Raw genomic sequence first — 18,594 nt, 5'->3', positions numbered from 1 at the left:
TCAGAAAGCCAAAGAAACTGCCGGTTAGTTCACTGTAGACAGCCTCAAGCTGCCTCGCTCTATTGCTGCACTCACCACCTTCACCTCAGTCACCATCTCCATTGCATCCTTCCCTTTCTCCTTGGTAAGCCATGCCGCACAACCCTCTATTCTAGAATCAATATTTGTTGTTTAAGTTGTTGTTAGGTCTTTAGTTTTCAAAGAGATACAATAATTATAAAGATGCCCTAAATCCCTTACAAACTTTATAGTGGAGTTCCTCCCGTAAAATCTCTTGAAGAATTTTGTGTAATTACATTACTGCCCCCTAATACTTAAGTGAGCTGGTTCAATTGGACTTGGACTCAAGTGGGTATGATTCTATTTTATGATGGGCATAGAGCATTCGCATTCGACACCTCATCTCTCCTTTATCCCTGTATTTTGGAGAAATTTTTTGGGTTCTCAACAAAAACCCCACTCCATCCCGATCCCTAAAATAGGGATGAAGATGCTACAGAGGTTCCCCATATTTGGGGAATCACCGTACATCCCCAAATGTAATTTTGGTTCCCTGGCCCTTCGTTGTCCCACATCTTCTTCCTCACGAAGGTTGGGTCCCTTATATTCTCTCTTTTAGATATGAATTTCACGTCTATCACTACACCCATTCATCGTTTAGCTTGTACAAAATGAGATTGTACTTTCTACAAATTTCAATTTTACTCCTTTTACATTTCTAAGATTTGTGTTTTCTTCTTTCATCCTATATCAAGTTTCCGAGAAGGAAATGTTCTCCTTTTGGCTGCTTTTGGATAATTAATATTTATTTGTCAAAGGGTTTTGTGTTAATTTTAATGTAATTTTTACAATCTAGTGCAACTTTCTTTCTCCTTGGGGATTTTGTAGACATTTAGGGGTTGTGTTTCTTTGGTGCATTTTTCCATCTTTAAGCTGCAAAAGTTGATAGGTTACCTAGGAATAGAATTGGTTGAGTTCGTGTGTTGTGATTATATTTGGCTATCTTCTTTTTCCTCACTAACTGTTATATTTCTTGTTTCATTTTATATCTTAAACCGTGTAAAAATTGAAGTGTTTCAAGGTGTGGGCAATTTACTAGCTCTGGTAATTATCTGTTAGAGATGAATTTAGCCATCGAAAGTTGGAAGAGATTGACCGGTATTTTATCCTATCATTCTATGCTTCGCTCATGATACAAAATTACTATATAAAACCCGAGTACAATTATATTTGCTAATATCCATTTTTCTTGCTAAGTAAACACCATTTGTGAATAGGATACCTTACAATCAACACATATATCAATTGATATGTTGATTTTCATTATCGTGGATTGTCTCTGTGCATGTTGTTTTTATATCACTTGTATTTCCAACCGATCTGCATCTATTTTTTAGAGATGGATTCACAAGACCCTAGAACAAAATTGTATTAAATGGGTGTTTCTTTTCATGGTTTGTGGGCTCTATGCCTCTGTTTTTATTTTTGGACATTTAAAAGGTGATTGTTGTTGGGTTAATTCTTTTATTCATTTGCTTCGGTGGGTGGCCTTGACTATCATTGGCATGATTGTAGGCAGGAAGAAATTATAAATTTGTGACCTTGTCAAAATATCTTCTGAAGGTTTTATTTAGGTAGGCTCGAATTTCGATAATTCGAGATGATTTATTTTGAGTGAGATTCTTGGGTTGAGGTTTCATTTACAGTTTATATATTGGTTTTTGTAGTTTTTCTTTCGTTTGATGTGAAATTTGATGCCTTTCCAATTTGTTGGATTGAGGTTTCATTTACAGTTTGTTTTCACAATAATTGGGATATGGTCTGAAATTTGTTCTTGTTGGATTACCTCCCTCTGCTATGAAGATGACAAAGCTAAGAAAGGAAACTAAGGAAATTTGTGGTACACTCCTACATGGCATGGTAATCCAGACAACAAATAAGTTGTGACAACTGATTTTGCAGCCATTGGAGTGTGCCAAATTTACAGCATGTTGCCACTTGGTTCCTGAGTGACGTACAAAATCACCCAAACTATGTTGTTATGCGTCTAACATTTGTACTTTTTTAGAGATAGATTCACAATACCCTGGGCATATATACTTCACCAACTTCCTAAGTTAAGATCCTCAACTATACCCGACTTATAATGGTCAAAGTGGAAACTCTCCTATGATTGTTGATGACTCTCCACCCCTACCCCCTAATGATCATATTAGTGTAAGGAAATCAGTTAGGGATGTGAAATTCACCTTTGAATAAGACAAATTACTTGTCTCCACATAGCTTAATTGTAGCCTTGATGCCGTCCAAGGAATAGACCAAAAAAATTCTCAACTTTGGAATTTTTTTTTTGAATACTTCCAACAACTTAAAGAAACCATAAATGACGAGACCATAAAGTCTTTAATACATGGGTGGTCAACCATTCAAAAGGCGACAAATAAATTTTGTGCGAAACTAGCCCAGGTTGAAGGGTTGAATCAAAGTAGCATGGCCGAGCAAGACAAAGTAGAATATTGATACTTTTACTTATTTTACACAATAATTAATTTTTATTGGTTTAATTTACTTTTTTTTATTTACATGCAAGTTTGACAAAGCCAAGATCATGTACTAGTCGCTAGAGAAATGCTCATTCCAGTTCAAGAATTGTTGACATTTGTTGAAGGACCAACCTAAATAGATTTGATCTTGCACAAAGGAGGATCAAAAGTGATGGAAGACGATGTCCCCAACCCTGACTCAATGTTTGGGCACTACGGTAGATTCAGTTTTTAATATCGAGGCATAGAATGCTCTGGATAATGACGTCATCAAATTGGAGCAGCCAATGGGAAGGAAAGTTGAGAAAGAAAAATGAAAGGCCCAAGGTATGCTAGAGGAGATCGTTGTTCTCATAAGCTGAAGTATATGCTTTCGAAGGAATCACGTGCTCAAGAGAAAGAGTTTTTTCGCCTCAAGGCCGAGAAGATGGAATATTACAAGGAAAAATAGGAAAATAAAAGGCATCAAGAGGACGAAAGACTAAGGTTGGAGGCAGATAAACTTGAGTTTGCCAAGAAGGAAGCGGATCAGTGTATTATGATGATGGATGTGAGTACCTTGCTAGTACTGCAATGAATATATTTCTAGGATGTGCAGAGGGAAATCGCGGTGAGATGCAATGCTACAACAGATTTGGATAGATTAGGATTTTTTGGAAAATGTTTATTTCTTTATTTTTTGTTTTATAAAATTTTTATGAACGATTGTACTATTTATAATTTTTATGGATGAAAATATTATTGATACTGAGACAGTTTAAATTTGTTTTTTTATGCGGTTAAACATTTATGCTAGAAGGTTAATGATGTAGCCAATGGATTGTGTGAATTGATATTTTGAAAACAGGAAATTAGCCATTTCAATTTCTGAAACTATTACAAATAACCCCCGGATATTACATCTCGTAATTTGCATCTTCTGTTGTTGACACATGTCTAGGAAATGGAAATTTGATTAACTTAAATATAGTCACTACTAACATGAAGAAAATACCAATCGATTATGCTGCATGTCTACTGTTGGGAATATAATTGTCATTGATGTTCAATTAGATATGCTTGGAGCTAATGATGTGTCTCTAATATGATGATGACACTGGATGAAATCTGTAAGCTCAGTTGTATGATTGCACGACAGTTTCAGGACTTCATCATCAAGTTTATCGTACTCAAAGTTCGAATCCTGACTATCATCATGCTCATCCTCAATGATCATGTTATGTAGAATAATACATACTTTCATTATATTTGTTAGCTCCTTGACTTTGAACATCTGGGAAGGTTCATAAATGATTGCAAATTGTTATTGAAGTACCCCAAATGCACTCTCAACATCTTTTCTTATAGATTCTTGTTGTGCGGCAAAATTTTTCTTTTTATTCCCTTGTGGTGATGGAATCATCTTCACAAAAGTTGACCACTTGGGATAAATACCATACGCAAAGTAATATCCCATAGTTTAGTCATTGCCATTGATTGTGTAATTGACTGGAGAAGCATGACCTTGCATAAGTTCCTTGAAAATAGAAGATCTTTCTAGCACATTAATGTCGTTATGTAAACTGGGTATGCCAAAAAATGCATGCCATATCCAAAGATCATATGAAGAAATTGTTTTTAAAATAATAGTTGGTTTATGGATGTGGCCTGAGTACATACCTTTCTAGGCAGCAGAACAATCTTTCCACTTCCAATGCATGCAGTCAATGCTTTCCAACATTCCTAGGAATCCTCATTGTTCACCAACCACAAGTAATCGAGCAATATTATTGGCATTTGGAGACCGTAAATATTCATTTGGAAAAATACTTACTATTGTCTTCACCAATTTCTTGATGCTCTCTATTGTGGTACTTTTACCAGTACGTATGTATTCATCCATAAAATCTCCAGTAACCCTATACACCATCATTGTAAGTGCTACATTTATCTTTTGCATAGAACATAAATCGAGTCTTCCAGCATTATATTTTCTCTGGACGAAGTACGGCTTGTAAGTCTCTACCTCATTTAGAATACGGAGAAATAGGGACGACTCATTTGAAATATCCTTCAAAATAGATTCGAGGGATATATTGGATTTTCTATGAAATAATCATGAAATAGGTGCTCATTTCATTGAAGATGATTACGCTAAATAAACTTACGGCGTTGCCCATTGCCACGATGTCTCGATGACTGTCCATCAGCCTCGTCATTAAGAACAACATCCAACTCATCTTCAGAGGATAAGTATGTGAGCAATTTGCAAAAGAATGTAGAACCCATTTGATGAAAGGAGTGAGAGATTATGGGGACTGTTGAATTTCAGTGCTTTAAATCAAATGAGACTTGAGTTTATGAAAATGTGAATGCAAGCAGATCTCATATTTGTAGAGGAAAAAGTTACTGTTAGATATAGAACAAAAAATGTTACCGCTGAAAAAAAGACAAAACTTGTTTATGTTGGAGGGAGGAATTCAAAATGTTATCGTTGGGGAAAGTCTGAAAAGTGTTACCGTTGGAGAAATGACTAAATTTTTTATCATCAATACATGGATAGATATTGGCGTTAAAGAAACTGAAAAAGAGTAGATATTAAAAAATACGATCACGTTGGAAAATACACATATTAAAAAAATTATTATTTTTATAATACAGATGTTAGTTTGAAAAATAATACAGTATCCCGTAGTCAAAATCGTATAAGTATTTAGTAGAATATGATATTTCAAAAGAAAATAATCAAACAAAAGAGTTAGTAGTTAAGATTGTAAATGGAAGTGAAAGAAAAAAGTATTAAAGAAATAATAAAGAAAAAAGATGGGGAATGAGATGTAAGAGGTTTTTAAAAGATAAGTAAAATTTAAGAAAAAAGTTTAGAGAATGCAATTTTTAATTAAATTATAGGAAATTTTATGGAGAATAGGAAGGAAATGCTCTTAGTTAATACAGAAAATTGTATATTATTTTAAGTTAGAATGGGCTTAATATTTTAAGTTGGTTTTAGTATTGATTAAATAATTATGTTAACCCATAAATCTATGTTTTACAGAAAATATTAGGAAATTACTTATATTATTAATTTTTATAATTAGATTTCAGTAGTAAATATTAGATGGTTTAATTATATAATGAGTATATTTTATTTTATTTTATTTTTAATCAAATCAAATAGATCATATATTGATGTAAAAAATGCAAAGACAGATAAAGATACTGTCAACATTACATAGACTGTTCTAACTGTACAGTCAACATAACCTGCATTGGACCATCTTCCATCCAGATCTTCTCATACTCATAGTCTAAAGCTAACTTTGCTAACTGGTGAGCAGCATAGTTGGCCTCTCTGTGAACAAAAGCAACGTGCCATTGAGTCCAAGTTCTTAACATACTTCGAGCATCATTAACAAGAACCCCATAATCTGCACTAATCTCCTCATCAGAAGTCACTGCCTGAACAATGATCTGAGCATCACCTTCAAACACCATCCTTCCCAAACCCAAATCAACACAAACTTCCATTGCCCTCCTTAAGGCCAGGCCTTCTGCCATCACAGGCTTTACAATTGGCTTGTGGCTTGCACACACACACAGCATTATACTTCCTTGCTCATCTCGGATAATAATACCATAACCTGCTCTATTGAGTTTAGTACTCACTGAAGCATCCCAGTTTGCCTTCAATGTTCTAACTTCTAGTTTTTTCCACCTTATGTCTCCTTTGTCACTCCTATTATTAGAAGGTACTGCATCTGTGCTTGTTAATGAGCATAAAAACAAATCTCTATCTGCAGTTGCTGCAATCACCACCTGTTGAGGGCTTTCTAAATCTTTTCCATGCACAAAATAGTTTCTCCTTAGCCAGATCCTTCACATAATAAAACAGACCAGCTGAAGTGAATCCACATCCAGCTTAGAACGCAAAGAGAACCACAGAGTCCTGAAATCAGGGAAAAAAATAGGCCACTTGTGTATAGGACAGTTTGACATGGCCCAAACATCACTAGCTGCAGGACAACCCCAAATTACATGAAGTAGAGACTCAACTTCTCTCTTGCAGATAGAACACAAGTCACCATCAACTATCTTTTTGCTTGCTAGATTTTGCAATGTGGGAAGTACATTGTGGGCAGCTTTCCATACAGACAGCTTAATCTTCATAGGGACATTTAGAGACCATAAATGCTTCCAATCTATCAAACCATTTACAATACTCGAGCACTCCCCCTTCATTTGTCTGACCAGAGATTGTTGTAAGTAGTATGCACTTCTCACAGTGAAACAACCATTTGTAGTATACCCCCACATCAGCTTGTCCTGAGTCCCAGTTTTGCTTAGAGGAATCTGACAAATCTTCTCCACATCTTCCTCATGAAATAACTGATCCAGCACTTCCTTCTTCCATCTGCATTCCCCTTCATCAATCAACTCAGAAACAGATGGATCCCTGCTAAAACCAAGAATAGGAAAGTTGGGTTGTAATAGCACAGCATTCTTAACCCACTTATCATTCCAAATACTGATACTAGAACCCGACCCCACTCTCCATAAACTTCCTGCCTTGATCAATTCAATGGATGACCATAGACTCTACCACACCAGAGATGAATTAGTCCCCTTCTTTGAATTCAAGATAGAGCCCCTCTTAAAATACTTCTGTTTTAGGAGTTGTGCAACCAGGGAATTTGGATTATTGAGAACTCTCCAGACTTGCTTAGCCAACATGGCTTTATTAAAAGATTCCAAATCTCTAAAACTCAAACCCCCATCCTTCTTAGAAACTCCCATACTTGTCCAAGATTTCCATTGAACTTTCTGCTTGTTATTACTACTTCCCCACCAAAATTTTCCCATCATCGAATTGATTTCCTGCACTAGCTTCTTAGGCAACTTAAAAACACTTATAGTTTAGGTTGTGATTGCTTGAATTACTGCTTTTAGTAATACTTCCTTCCCAGCTTGTGAAAGGAAAGTATTCTGCCAACTTGAGATTCTGGTCCATATCCTTTCTTTAATAGATCTGAAAGATTGGTATTTAGACCTTCCAACTATAGTTGGTAGTCCTAAATACCTTCCATAGCTATTATCTGCTGATACACCTACTACAGTAACAATCTCCTACTTTTTTTCTGTACTGGTATTTGAGCTGAAGAAAACAGCTGTTTTGTCTCGGTTCAAACACTGTCTAGATGCCCTCTCATACACTTGAAGCATTCCTTGGATCTTTTGCCACTCCTCAATAGTTGCTCTACAAAAGAGCACACTGTCATCAGCAAAAAAGAGATGACTAACCTTCATCCCTCCTTTAGCAGTTGCAACTCCTTTAATCTCCTTCTTATGCTCAGCTTGAGTTATCAAGGCACTTAAACCCTCAGCACATAAGATAAATAGGTAAGGAGATAGTGGATCTCCTTGCCTAATCCCACGTTCAGGTTGAAAAGAGGCCCCAATTTTTCCATTTATCAAAACTGAATAGCTGACAGTAGTGATACATTCCATTATTAGCTGCCTCCATCTCTCTCCAAAGCCCATTTTTGCCATAATAGCCTCCATAAACTTCCATTCCACACGGTCATAGGCCTTAGACATATCTAACTTTATAGCCATCGAGCCTGTTCTTCCCTTCTGCTTTGTTTTCATAGAATGTAAGAGTTCATAGGCAATTATCACATTATCAGTGATAAGCCTATTAGGGATAAAGGCACTTTGGTTGTTTGAAATTATAAGATCCAGAACATGTTTCAACCTGTTAGCCAAAACTTTGGAAACCAATTTATACACAACATTACAAAGACTAATAGGTCTAAATTGGTTTACAATAAAAGGGTCTTTTACTTTGGGAATTAAAGCAATAACAGTAGAATTAATCCCCCTATCCATCTTTCCCCCATTAAGAAAGTGTAAAACAGATGCACTAACCTCATCCCCAACAATATGCCAATAGGATTGATAGAAATGAGCATTAAAACCATCTGGTCCAGGGGCCTTCAGAGGGGACATTTGTTGTAGAGCTGCTTCTACTTCTTCTCGAGTGAAAGGTGTCTGTAATCTGTAATTCATATCTTTTGTCACCCTTTTGGTTATGCAATTCAAACTGCAGCTCAGTTCTTCATCAGTGGGCCTTGTTGAGCTAAAAATGTCTTTAAAATACTGAGTAAAAGCCTCAGACATTTCTGTATGACTCTCCCATTTTCGACCTTGCATGTCATGTATAGCTCTAATCTGATTCTTCTTATGCCTCTGAGTTGCACAAAGGTGAAAAAACCTGGTATTTTTATCACCAGCCTGATACCAGTTCACCTTAGCTCTTTGCCTCCATTTAATATCTTCTTGTTGTAACAAAATCTCCAGTTCTTTCTGCAAATTTTTAACAACATCTATATTCAAAGGTCCTTCCACATCTTGCATTTTCCTGAGTTCTTCTGTTTTGTCCAGAATTTCCTTTTCACAGTCCACCTTCTTTCCCTTATTCCACCTCGTGAGCACTTGAGCACAAGCCTTGAGTTTTTCCTTAATCTTTCCCCACCCATCCTGCCCACATGTCACCCTTCTCCACTCTTTTCTAACAACATCCTCCCCTTCCACATCCTTAGTCCATTTAGCCTCAAACATGAACTTATGACTTTTAACCACAATTTGGAAACTAGTTCTATAACAGGTCAATAGAATTGGTCTGTGATCTGATCTTCTTGCAGCTAAAGTTTCCACAGCTGACCTTTTGAACATGTTTATCCATTGAGGATTAGCTATTACACAATCTAGTCTTTCCTTTGTGTAATGATGGCCTTGCTGTCTATTGCTCCAGGTAAACAAACTCCCTTTCTAGCCCAAATCATGTAGATTATTACAATGCACTGCATGCCTAAACTCCTCCATCTGTTTTTCAGGTCTTTGTCTGCCACCCCATTTTTCATTTGAGGCCAATATCTCATTAATATCGCCCATGACACACCAAGCTGGGTTAAAACTTGGTTGAATCATAGAGAGAAGATTCCATGTACTGCTTCTTTTACTGGTTTCTGGATGACCATAAAAACCTGTGCAAAACCACTGCTGTTGATCCTCCTCCTCAGTAACTAACATATGGATGTGATGCTGTGAGTAATTCACTAACTCAACAGCATATTCTTTCTTCCACAACATATCTAATCCTCCCTTCTTTCCCAAAGGCTCCACAGCAAAGCAACAATCATACCCAAGTTTCCTTTTAATTGAGTCCAGTTTTGATGTTCTTAGTTTTGTCTCTATGAGAAAAACTAAGTTGGGTTTCTTTTCTCTGACCAGCAAGCAGAGATCATGAACTGGACAGGGGTTCCCAAGCCCCTGACAGTTCCAACTTAGGTGTTTCATAATGATTGGCGGGGCTATGGGATAGCCTCCGCCATGACACCTGTACCCTTAGTTCCATCATCTATTTTTAGAACTCGCCCACGTTTTTTTGGACCTTGACTGTTCTGGAGTGCTATTTCATCATTCAACATTCTCTTCTGACTAACTTCCACCTTGCTAGATTAAGCCTTAGTCTCATTATTATTTAGGAGACCTTGTTGTCTAGCTCTCCTTTCCCACCCTCTTGTCTTGCCCATTTTAACCTCACCATGTGACCCTGGCTTCTGGTTAGATACCTCCATACTATTACCCTTCTCAACAGAATAATTGGAAGGCCCATTAGTAGCAACTCCTTGCGTTGGACTCAGTAATATGGGCTCTGGTGTAGGGCCCAACTGGAAAGCAGCCTCAGCATTCCCACTTAAGACTGGCACCTCATCCTCAACTACTTTTTGAAAAACTGTTGGCTCCAAATCAGCAGCCTCTTGATTCGTAACCACCATATCTTTCTGTTTCCCAGAGTCTCCCCCATCCCTGCTTCTTATCTTCTGGTTGCCCTTTTCATAATTCGAATTCCCATCCTTATCCTGCATTGGCATATCCATAATAACTACTCCTCCTAAATTGCCTCTCCCAACCTCCAAAACAATCTGCATTCTATCCTACCTCCTCGGAGACTGCAACCCCTCCGCCATCTCTCCATCCACCTCCTTCCTCCATCTTTGCTGATCGAAACTGGTCCCTCTCTGATGGACATCTTTGCTGGAGTGATCATTAAACTTTCTTTTAAAAAAAGTTTTAGCACGAAGCCAAACACCAAACTGATCATGGCCTGATTCCAGTTTGTCAATCTTCCCACCTTTGCAACCTTGACCATCATGCACGATCCTTCCACACTTCAAACAAAGCTTGGGCAGTTTCTCATATTTGAGTGGAATCCACGTACTCAAGCCATGAATATTAATGCGTCTACCCCTAGTTATGGGCTTATACAGATTTATCTCCACCTTCATTCTCAAGAATTGTCCCCATCCCGTACCATCATCCTTAACATCAATGTCTAGCACTTCACCAATGGAAGAACCAATCTGGGTGCCGATCATTTTATTCATGCAAGCCAATGGTAAATTATAGAGCTGGATCCAGAAAGCCTCAGTATCAAAGACTAACTGGTTTGGAGATACCAAACCATCAAACGATTTTAAAATAAACAAATTATTATCAAATAACCATGGCTTTCCCATCTTCACCTTCTCCATATCTGTTTCATCCTCAAACATTATGACAAACAAGTTAGGACTTATGCTTTGGAATTGAAAAGGCTTGTTCACTCTCCATATCTTGGACATGGTATTGTGTATTACATCCTTATTCACCACTCATTCATAACACAACTTACCCACCAGACTCCTTTCACCCTTTCTAAGAGAAAAAGTTAATAAATCCTCATCCACCACTATACTTTCCTCTTCCTCCTCCAATAGCTGAAAGTGCTTCCATTTTTCTTCCAATGCATCCATAGTAACCCTTCCTCAACTCAGCACACTGAATTAGGAAGACCACCCCCCTTACAGTATCAAAACTGTACACCGGGACTCAACAAAACTTCACCTTTATATCCTATTCTCCCACCTGGCCGAGAGAGAGAGAGAGAGAGGAAAAAGAGAGAAGACTAGTTTTTCCGTTTGTTGGTTCCAGACTAGTAAAACTACTTTTTTAATGAGTATATTTTATGAAACTAGTTTACATTGTTATTTAATACATTTAAATACAATATGATTTCCTATTAAATTATAAAATGTTATTAGTATTATATTATTGTTGGATTATAATAGTAGTTTAACTAGGATTTGAATTTTAAATACGGTTAAGTTTAATTAAAATAAATTTTGTTGTTATTTTGTCAGATTTGATAAAATTATTAGATTAGTTATAACTAGAAAATAAAGAAATATTTTAAGAATATTTAAATGATATTAGTATCTATTAGATTTCTTGTAAAAGTAAATAATTATGTTAAGTATAAGAAAGTAAACCTATTTTAAAAATTGAGATTTCACGACTTGTTTTAATGGATTTGTATAAAGTTTAAGTACTTTACTAAATTAAAATTTGAAGTGAAATTATGTTATTAGTATTTAAATAATTTAAGATATTAGCATTCATTAATTTCTATATTAGACAAAATATTTATTTGAGATTTTCTACAGTATAAATTTAATTAAGTAGAATATTAGGACACATTTGCTCAGGCAAATTTAGTGAAGTTTAATACTTCGTATAGGTGGCGAGCTACAAAGTGAAATATAGGAAGCAACGAAGCGAGGTAAGTAATTTGATCACAAATTAGGATCATCACATGTAAGCTTAGATAAAGTATTATTAAAGCCAATATTTATGTATCTCACATATCATAATTATGCAAACATGTCATCTAGCATAGCATATGATCATGTCATTTCTGCATCATGTTTAGATTGAGAAACTATAATTATATATGTATTATGTCATGCATCTCATGCGGCATAAGACACATAAACTATTTAAGTTCGAGTGTAATATAAGATCAGAATAGTTTAATTCAGATGGTCATTTAGTTGTACGGTACCAATGCAGTTTCAAAGTAGATATCCAAGCCTCGAACTCAATTGTGGTCTACCATAGTGTACCTGAATACTATTAAAGGCTCCCCTTGCTGCAACAGGACGTGGGGCTGGTGCACAATCCTACAAACAGGGTTAAGTGTGTTAGCCAGTCAGATTAGTCAAATAAATCAAATCAGATAGCTAATTCAGATCAATTAGTCGTGCATAGCATAATCATTTGGATGAACAATCATGATTTAAGCTCCCACCATGAAAATTTTATGAAAAATCCTATGTTTATTACTTTTGAGTTGTGATGGATTTCTTACTAAGTCTTCGACTCATTTTAGCTTATTTCATGTTTTTTAAATCACCAAAGTCAAGATGAGGATGAGCATGAGCATGAGCAGGCAGACCATGCTTAGATAAGGTAGTTGATTGAATTCTAGACCTCTTAGAATAAATTATTTTATGACATTAAAATTTTATTCAGTTGTTTCATTTAAAGTTATATCGAGAAAATTATTTATTAAATGATTCTTTTATGAAATTCATGTTTATTTAATTAAACATCAGATCTCTTACCGAGTTCATTTTATGAAAAATATGAGACACTCCTAAGCTTAGGGAAAGGGGTGTTACATAAATAAATAACATAAAGTTTGACCCACATGCTCAAAAAACTTTTAAGCAACTTAATTGTTTTGAAGCCAAATCACTTGCCTAAATGCACCCAAATTTCCAAGCACAATGTACCAATCACAAAACCAATCTAGAAAGAGGGTCGTACTCTATTTTTAGAAATAAAAAGCCAAAAAAATAAGTGTGGACACACCACAAATTCATCATGGCCAAAGTCTATTTGATATGTGAGTGAGTCAACTTACCACAATGATAAGTTTTCCAAATGGATAGAGTAATTTATATTTTTTCTATTTGACACATCAATACTCCCAAATGAGTCACTTTTGTCTCAAAAGTCAAACTTTATGCTAAATCAAACTTTATATTAGGGCCTAAATACTTGACAAGAGTATCTCCTCTGTGTACAAAGTTACACAACCCTGGATATGTCCATTTTATTGCTCATATTTTTCCACAATGAATAGAGCAACGATTTGTTTTTTGGTAAGGACTTAAGTGACAAGATCTGTGTAAGGTGTTTGTCTTTATCTGCAATGAAAAAATATAGACTTTTTCTATATGGATTAAACTTCTATGTCCGGCAAGAAGAGACCCCATGACTTTAAGTACTAAGTTTAACTAGTATTAGTCGATTTTGACCACCCATTTTGCTTTATGTGACGCCCCCAAATCCCCACGCACGAACACGGGAAAATCGAGACGTCCGGATGATGACATCACGGATCATCATCCTATCAACATGTGCCGAGTGTGTGTATAAGCGACGAATGTGCACGAGAAATACGCAGCGAAAAGTAAGTCAATAACTAAGTACCAGAATTTTTCTTGTTTAATTCAAAGCTATTCAAAACATACATAAATAAATATTACAAAACACAAATATAATTTAAAACAAATACAAAGCATAACATCAGCATCCCGAAGGAGCCGCATCCTCGGGCTCAGCTTCCTCCTCCTCATCCTCGATCTCTGCACCAAAATCTACGGTACAAAAAATAGTGCCGCAGGTAAGTAAACTCCAAGCACCACTAGATAAAAACATATAAAACTCAAACAATATGCATGAAATAAAAACCAATGCACATGCGCCATAAAACATAATTTTTCCACGCACGCCAAAAACCCATTTGGCCCACAAAAACATATCCTTAAAACCAAGCCTCGCCATTATCCCAGATAATGGCCCAAACCACCATTTTCCCAGAAAATGGATCAAAAGCCTCAAAAACCAAACATCGTCATTTTCCCAGAAAATGGCCCAGATCCGAAAACCATAAAAACAAATCGGTTATGCATGCACCATGATCTCCCCTAGGGATCACCCGCACACCCTGGCTCTGTGCCACACCGCAGGTAACGACTACGCATGTGACACCTAAACGAGCGATGCCCAAACTCGCGCCCCGCGCGTACCTAGCCAGGCCATCCTCTAGTCCCCGCGTTACCGTATCGTGCGATCCGGTCTTTGCTTTGCGACAACCTAGGGGATGTCACTCAGTATTATCCACTCCCGAATGACCAGAGGAGCTCCACCGAGATAATAACTCATCCCGGCTTGGGCTCGTGAGACACACGCACCCAAAAACCATTTACGCTAAGAAAACGGGAATTTCTCGATTAAAACAAAATGCACATAAACACAATATGCAACTCGCACCTCATGACTCAAATAATCAAGCGAACACAAACAAGCAAAACCAAGCACTCCGTCCTCGATCCATCCGACCCCCGAACTCCTCAGACTCAGTCCAGAATCAGCCAACCAACAACAATTAATTATTGAAAGAGTAAAATATATTTAAATCTAAAAGTAGGGTTTGAAAAATACTTACAGCGCTATATGGTAGTTTTAGAAAACACACGGCGTTGCAAACGGCGGAAGGAAAGCAGCGTAATAGTGAAAATTCACTGTGGCCGTGGGTTGTAAAATACCCACTTTTGAACGGGGACAAACCAAGGCTCGGGATTGATAGGGAAGGGTCTAAGGATGTTTATGAAGCTAATGGAAGTGAAGTTTGGCCGTGGGTGGCGGCGGAAACGGCGGAGGAAGACCGAATTTCCTAAAATGGAAAGCTAGCTCGAGGGAGATGTTTCGGTGGCTGTTAGAGGCCGGAAATGGTGGGTTAGGATGGCAAGGAGCCGGTGATGAAGTGGTGAAGAGATGGTGGCCGGAGGTGGAGCGACGGCGGCAGATCGGAGCAAAATCCGTGAGGCTTGTTGGGCGTTTTCCGAACAAACGGTGGCTCCGTTGGCGGTGAAAATTGGTGGGGTGGTTCACCGGAGGGAGGGAAAGATTTTGGTAGGGGTGGTGTGCCGCACGGTGGCCAGCGGCGGTGGGTCTGGGCTGAAGATGGTTCCGGCGTGGGAGAGGGGAGAGAGAGAGAGAGACGAACGGGGGGGTTTACCCGCGGGAGAGAGGGGAGGAAAAAGAAGAAGAAAAAAAGAAAAAGAAAAAAGAAAAAGGAAAGAAAAGAGAAAAAGAGAAAAAGGAAAAAGGGAAAAGAAAAGATGTAGGAAAGAAATGAGGTCCAATCCTCACTCCGGAAAGCAAAACAAATCCGCCGAAAACGAGATTAAAAAAACCGTAAAACGACTAATTAAATTAAACACCGCATCAAATAAATAAAAAACCAATTAAAATACATTAATTTAAATAAATAAACTAATATATTAATTAAATTAAAAACAACCCTTCAGTGAAAATACACGTAAAAACGGGTCATCATCCGGACGTCTCGATTTCCCCGTGTTCGTGCGTGGGGATTTGGGGGCGTCACACTTTACGTTTTGAGTAGTTCTTTTCATCATTACCACTTTTTATAATCTTGTCTTTGTTGTGAAGATAAAATTCAAATAGTTCACATAGCTTTAGGCTTCTGAATGTTATTTGATGACTTAGCTCTTGGACTTGGTTCCCAAGTGTGTTTACCTTTTTCTTTGATTTTCTTTCACTTCCAATTTTTTGTACTTTACTTAACTTCAAATAATATGGCCTTATATGACGAGAAATACCACAATGATAGCAAATAGGTACAAACTTACCTCCAAACTTATCTTGGTTTAGTTTCTTTGAGTTTGATGTTTTATGTGGCTTTTCAAGCTGATTTGACATTGACACGACTTCTCTTGGAGCTTCCATAGCTTGGCTTCCTTCGACAAATACAATATTTTTAGAGGTAGTGGCAGTGGATGATGAGATTTGAGGATCTTTGCCTTGGGAGTTATATACTCTAATCCAGTATGATCACAATTGGACTTTTGAATACTTAATATTTCATCCAATTTCCAAGTTACTGATTTTTGTTGGTACTCTTGAGAACTCTTCAATTCTTTGTCTAATGCATCCTTTTAAACCTTCAATCTCAATATATCAACTTCACAATTTTTCAATGCTTCCAAAAGATTGTTCTTTTCATTCTCCATTGCTGTGAGGTTGTTCTACAACTTCTTGTTAAGCTTTTTCAGCTTGACCACTTCTTCACATAAATCATTATACGCCTCTTGTATGCTTAGCTCATGATCAACATCAACAAAAGCTATATTCGAGTCACTATTATCAAATTCACTTTCAAATTTTGTTAGCACAATTTCAGAAAAATTATCAACAGTAGTGGTAAAAGCCATAAAGGAATTTTCATCATCAAACGATGAAGTAGGATTTTTAGATTTTGAACTATCACTAAGCATGACATTCAGTGCTTTTCTATTGTTTTTCTTAAAGTTTGGATACTCTACTCTAATGTGACCGTATCTGAAGCACTCACGGCATTGTATTTTGTTTTTCTTAAAGTTTGGACACTCCACTCTAAGCTTTCTTGTTAAACAAGAATTTTCTAAATTTCCATGCAAGCAGATCTAGGTCCCCATTGTTCAAAATTTTTTCTTAAGAAAAGTCATCTCAATCTTCTTTTACAATATTTAATGCAGTTGACTTACATTTTCTTGTTTGAGAAAGTGAGAACTAATATGTTTGCAAAGAGCCCACCAACTCTTTAACCTTAATAGCATCAAAATTCTTACTTTCCTCAATGGCAATAACCTTTGGGTGAAATATTTCAGGCAAAGACCTTAAAATCTTCCTCGTAATTCTTGAGTCTTCCACCTTTTCGCCGAGATTAAAATTGGAATTTACAATATCGTTAAATTTAGCACATAAATCATTAAACCTTTCATCTTCCAGCATCTTAATCTATTCAAATTTTGAGGTTAGCAACTGTAATTTTGAATTTTTTACAATTCTTGTCCCCTCATGTGTAACCTCCAAACTATCACAAGCTTCTTTCGCAATCTCACACATGAAAATTCTTTTAAACTCTTCGGGAGATACAACCATGAAAATAGCCACTACAACATTTGTTGGTTTTTGCCGCAAGGGTATTTATTCAGGAAAATAATAGTCATAGTGGGAAATGCTATTTTCCTACTAAGTCTATCCGTAGAAAACTAGTGACTTAAAGTTGGTGACACTAAGTGTTTTTTCCCACTAATTTGTGAACTAGTGGCAAATAGTAATGTTTTCCCACCAACTAGATCTTGGAGAAAGCCAATGAATTCCATGGAAAATGGTTACTCAAATTAGTTTGTGTTGGTGGGAAATACTAGTTTTGCCACAAAATATGCTAGTGGAATTTTTAGTTTTCAAGAACGCATTTCGTGAGAATACATCTTTTTCGACCAAAGGCTCTCATCAATAATGGACAGAAATACACTATTTTAGACCTAATGACCTCGTGGGTAAAGAGTATTTTGCATGACACTATTTCTTGACATTACATACTTTCCACATCATTGCCAATCGTGAGTAAAAATTGGAAATATAATTTTTTGGACTATTTGATTTTGTCAATAAAGAGTATTGTTCATGATATTTGTTTGTGGGAAAAAATTTTTGGCCACTTGCAAAATTTTTTTGAAATTGATATTTTGCCACCCTCCATTTGGTGGCTTAGTAGGAATATAGTTTCTCAGTGTATGACTTAGTTGGAATATAGTTTTTGTCACTGTTTATTTGCTGGAAATGATACAACAAATTGTAAGCTTTTTTAACCATTTTAGAAGTGACAATTTCTAACTCTTCTAAAATGGTCTTTTCTCACAATATTATGCTTATATTAAAATGCTAGATATGTAGGCTATTATTGAATCTGCCGTCACACACACACACACAACATAACTAATGCCAAGTACTTGGATCCAAATTCTCTAGTTGCACCCATATATATATATAACACTTTGAAAAACATCATTCTAATATTGAAATACATCAACCCATGGTTGGAGATACATCAATGTTTGTAAGGTAGGGAGTTAAAGAGGGAAGCCTACATTTTCCCAAGTTAGAGTAGTGTAATCAACTAATACAACCCAAAATGCTTAATAAAATCCATGTATACATAATAATTTGGGTTCTAGACACATGAGGGATTCACAAGATCCATTCCAGTTCATCCTCCCAGTAAAACTTTGGGCAAACAAAGCTCTTCATCCATACGTATAGCATCCTGCTG

At 36.6% G+C, this 18,594-nt stretch overlaps 1 protein-coding gene and 1 long non-coding RNA gene across 2 annotated transcripts; one reads left to right on the top strand and one right to left on the bottom strand.

The window, feature by feature from the left end:
- Nucleotides 1-459: 459 nt before the first annotated feature.
- On the top strand, nt 460-3,290 carry LOC122318033. The gene is made up of 2 exons (XR_006244703.1): nt 460-591; nt 2,591-3,290. It is a non-coding gene; the product is annotated as an uncharacterized LOC122318033 (long non-coding RNA).
- A 2,460-nt stretch (nt 3,291-5,750) lies between these two features.
- LOC122274565 lies at nt 5,751-7,382 on the bottom strand. Its single transcript, XM_043083591.1, has 3 exons — nt 7,123-7,382; nt 6,417-6,975; nt 5,751-6,338 (listed from the first exon to the last, which is right to left on the bottom strand). The coding sequence occupies exons 1-3, from the start codon at nt 7,380-7,382 to the stop codon at nt 5,751-5,753; spliced, it is 1,407 nt and encodes a 468-aa protein (XP_042939525.1).
- Nucleotides 7,383-18,594: the final 11,212 nt, after the last annotated feature.

The sequence above is a fragment of the Carya illinoinensis genome, chromosome 8 (assembly GCF_018687715.1).
Source record: "Carya illinoinensis cultivar Pawnee chromosome 8, C.illinoinensisPawnee_v1, whole genome shotgun sequence".
In the NCBI taxonomy this organism is placed as follows: domain Eukaryota; kingdom Viridiplantae; phylum Streptophyta; class Magnoliopsida; order Fagales; family Juglandaceae; genus Carya; species Carya illinoinensis.
The sequence above is the reverse complement of the archived record's forward strand: the minus strand, read 5'-3'. Positions and strand labels throughout refer to the sequence as shown.

Excerpts from the sequence above, each read along its gene's own strand:
- LOC122274565 (XM_043083591.1), bottom strand. The coding sequence starts at position 7,382 with ATGGGAAAATTTTGGTGGGGAAGTAGTAATAACAAGCAGAAAGTTCAA. Across the intron at positions 6,976-7,122 it reads ACTAATTCATCTCTGGTGTG|GGATCCATCTGTTTCTGAGT; the intron begins GTAGAGTCTATG and ends TGGTTTTAGCAG. Across the intron at positions 6,339-6,416 it reads ATGTGGATTCACTTCAGCTG|GTGGTGATTGCAGCAACTGC; the intron begins GTCTGTTTTATT and ends AGCCCTCAACAG.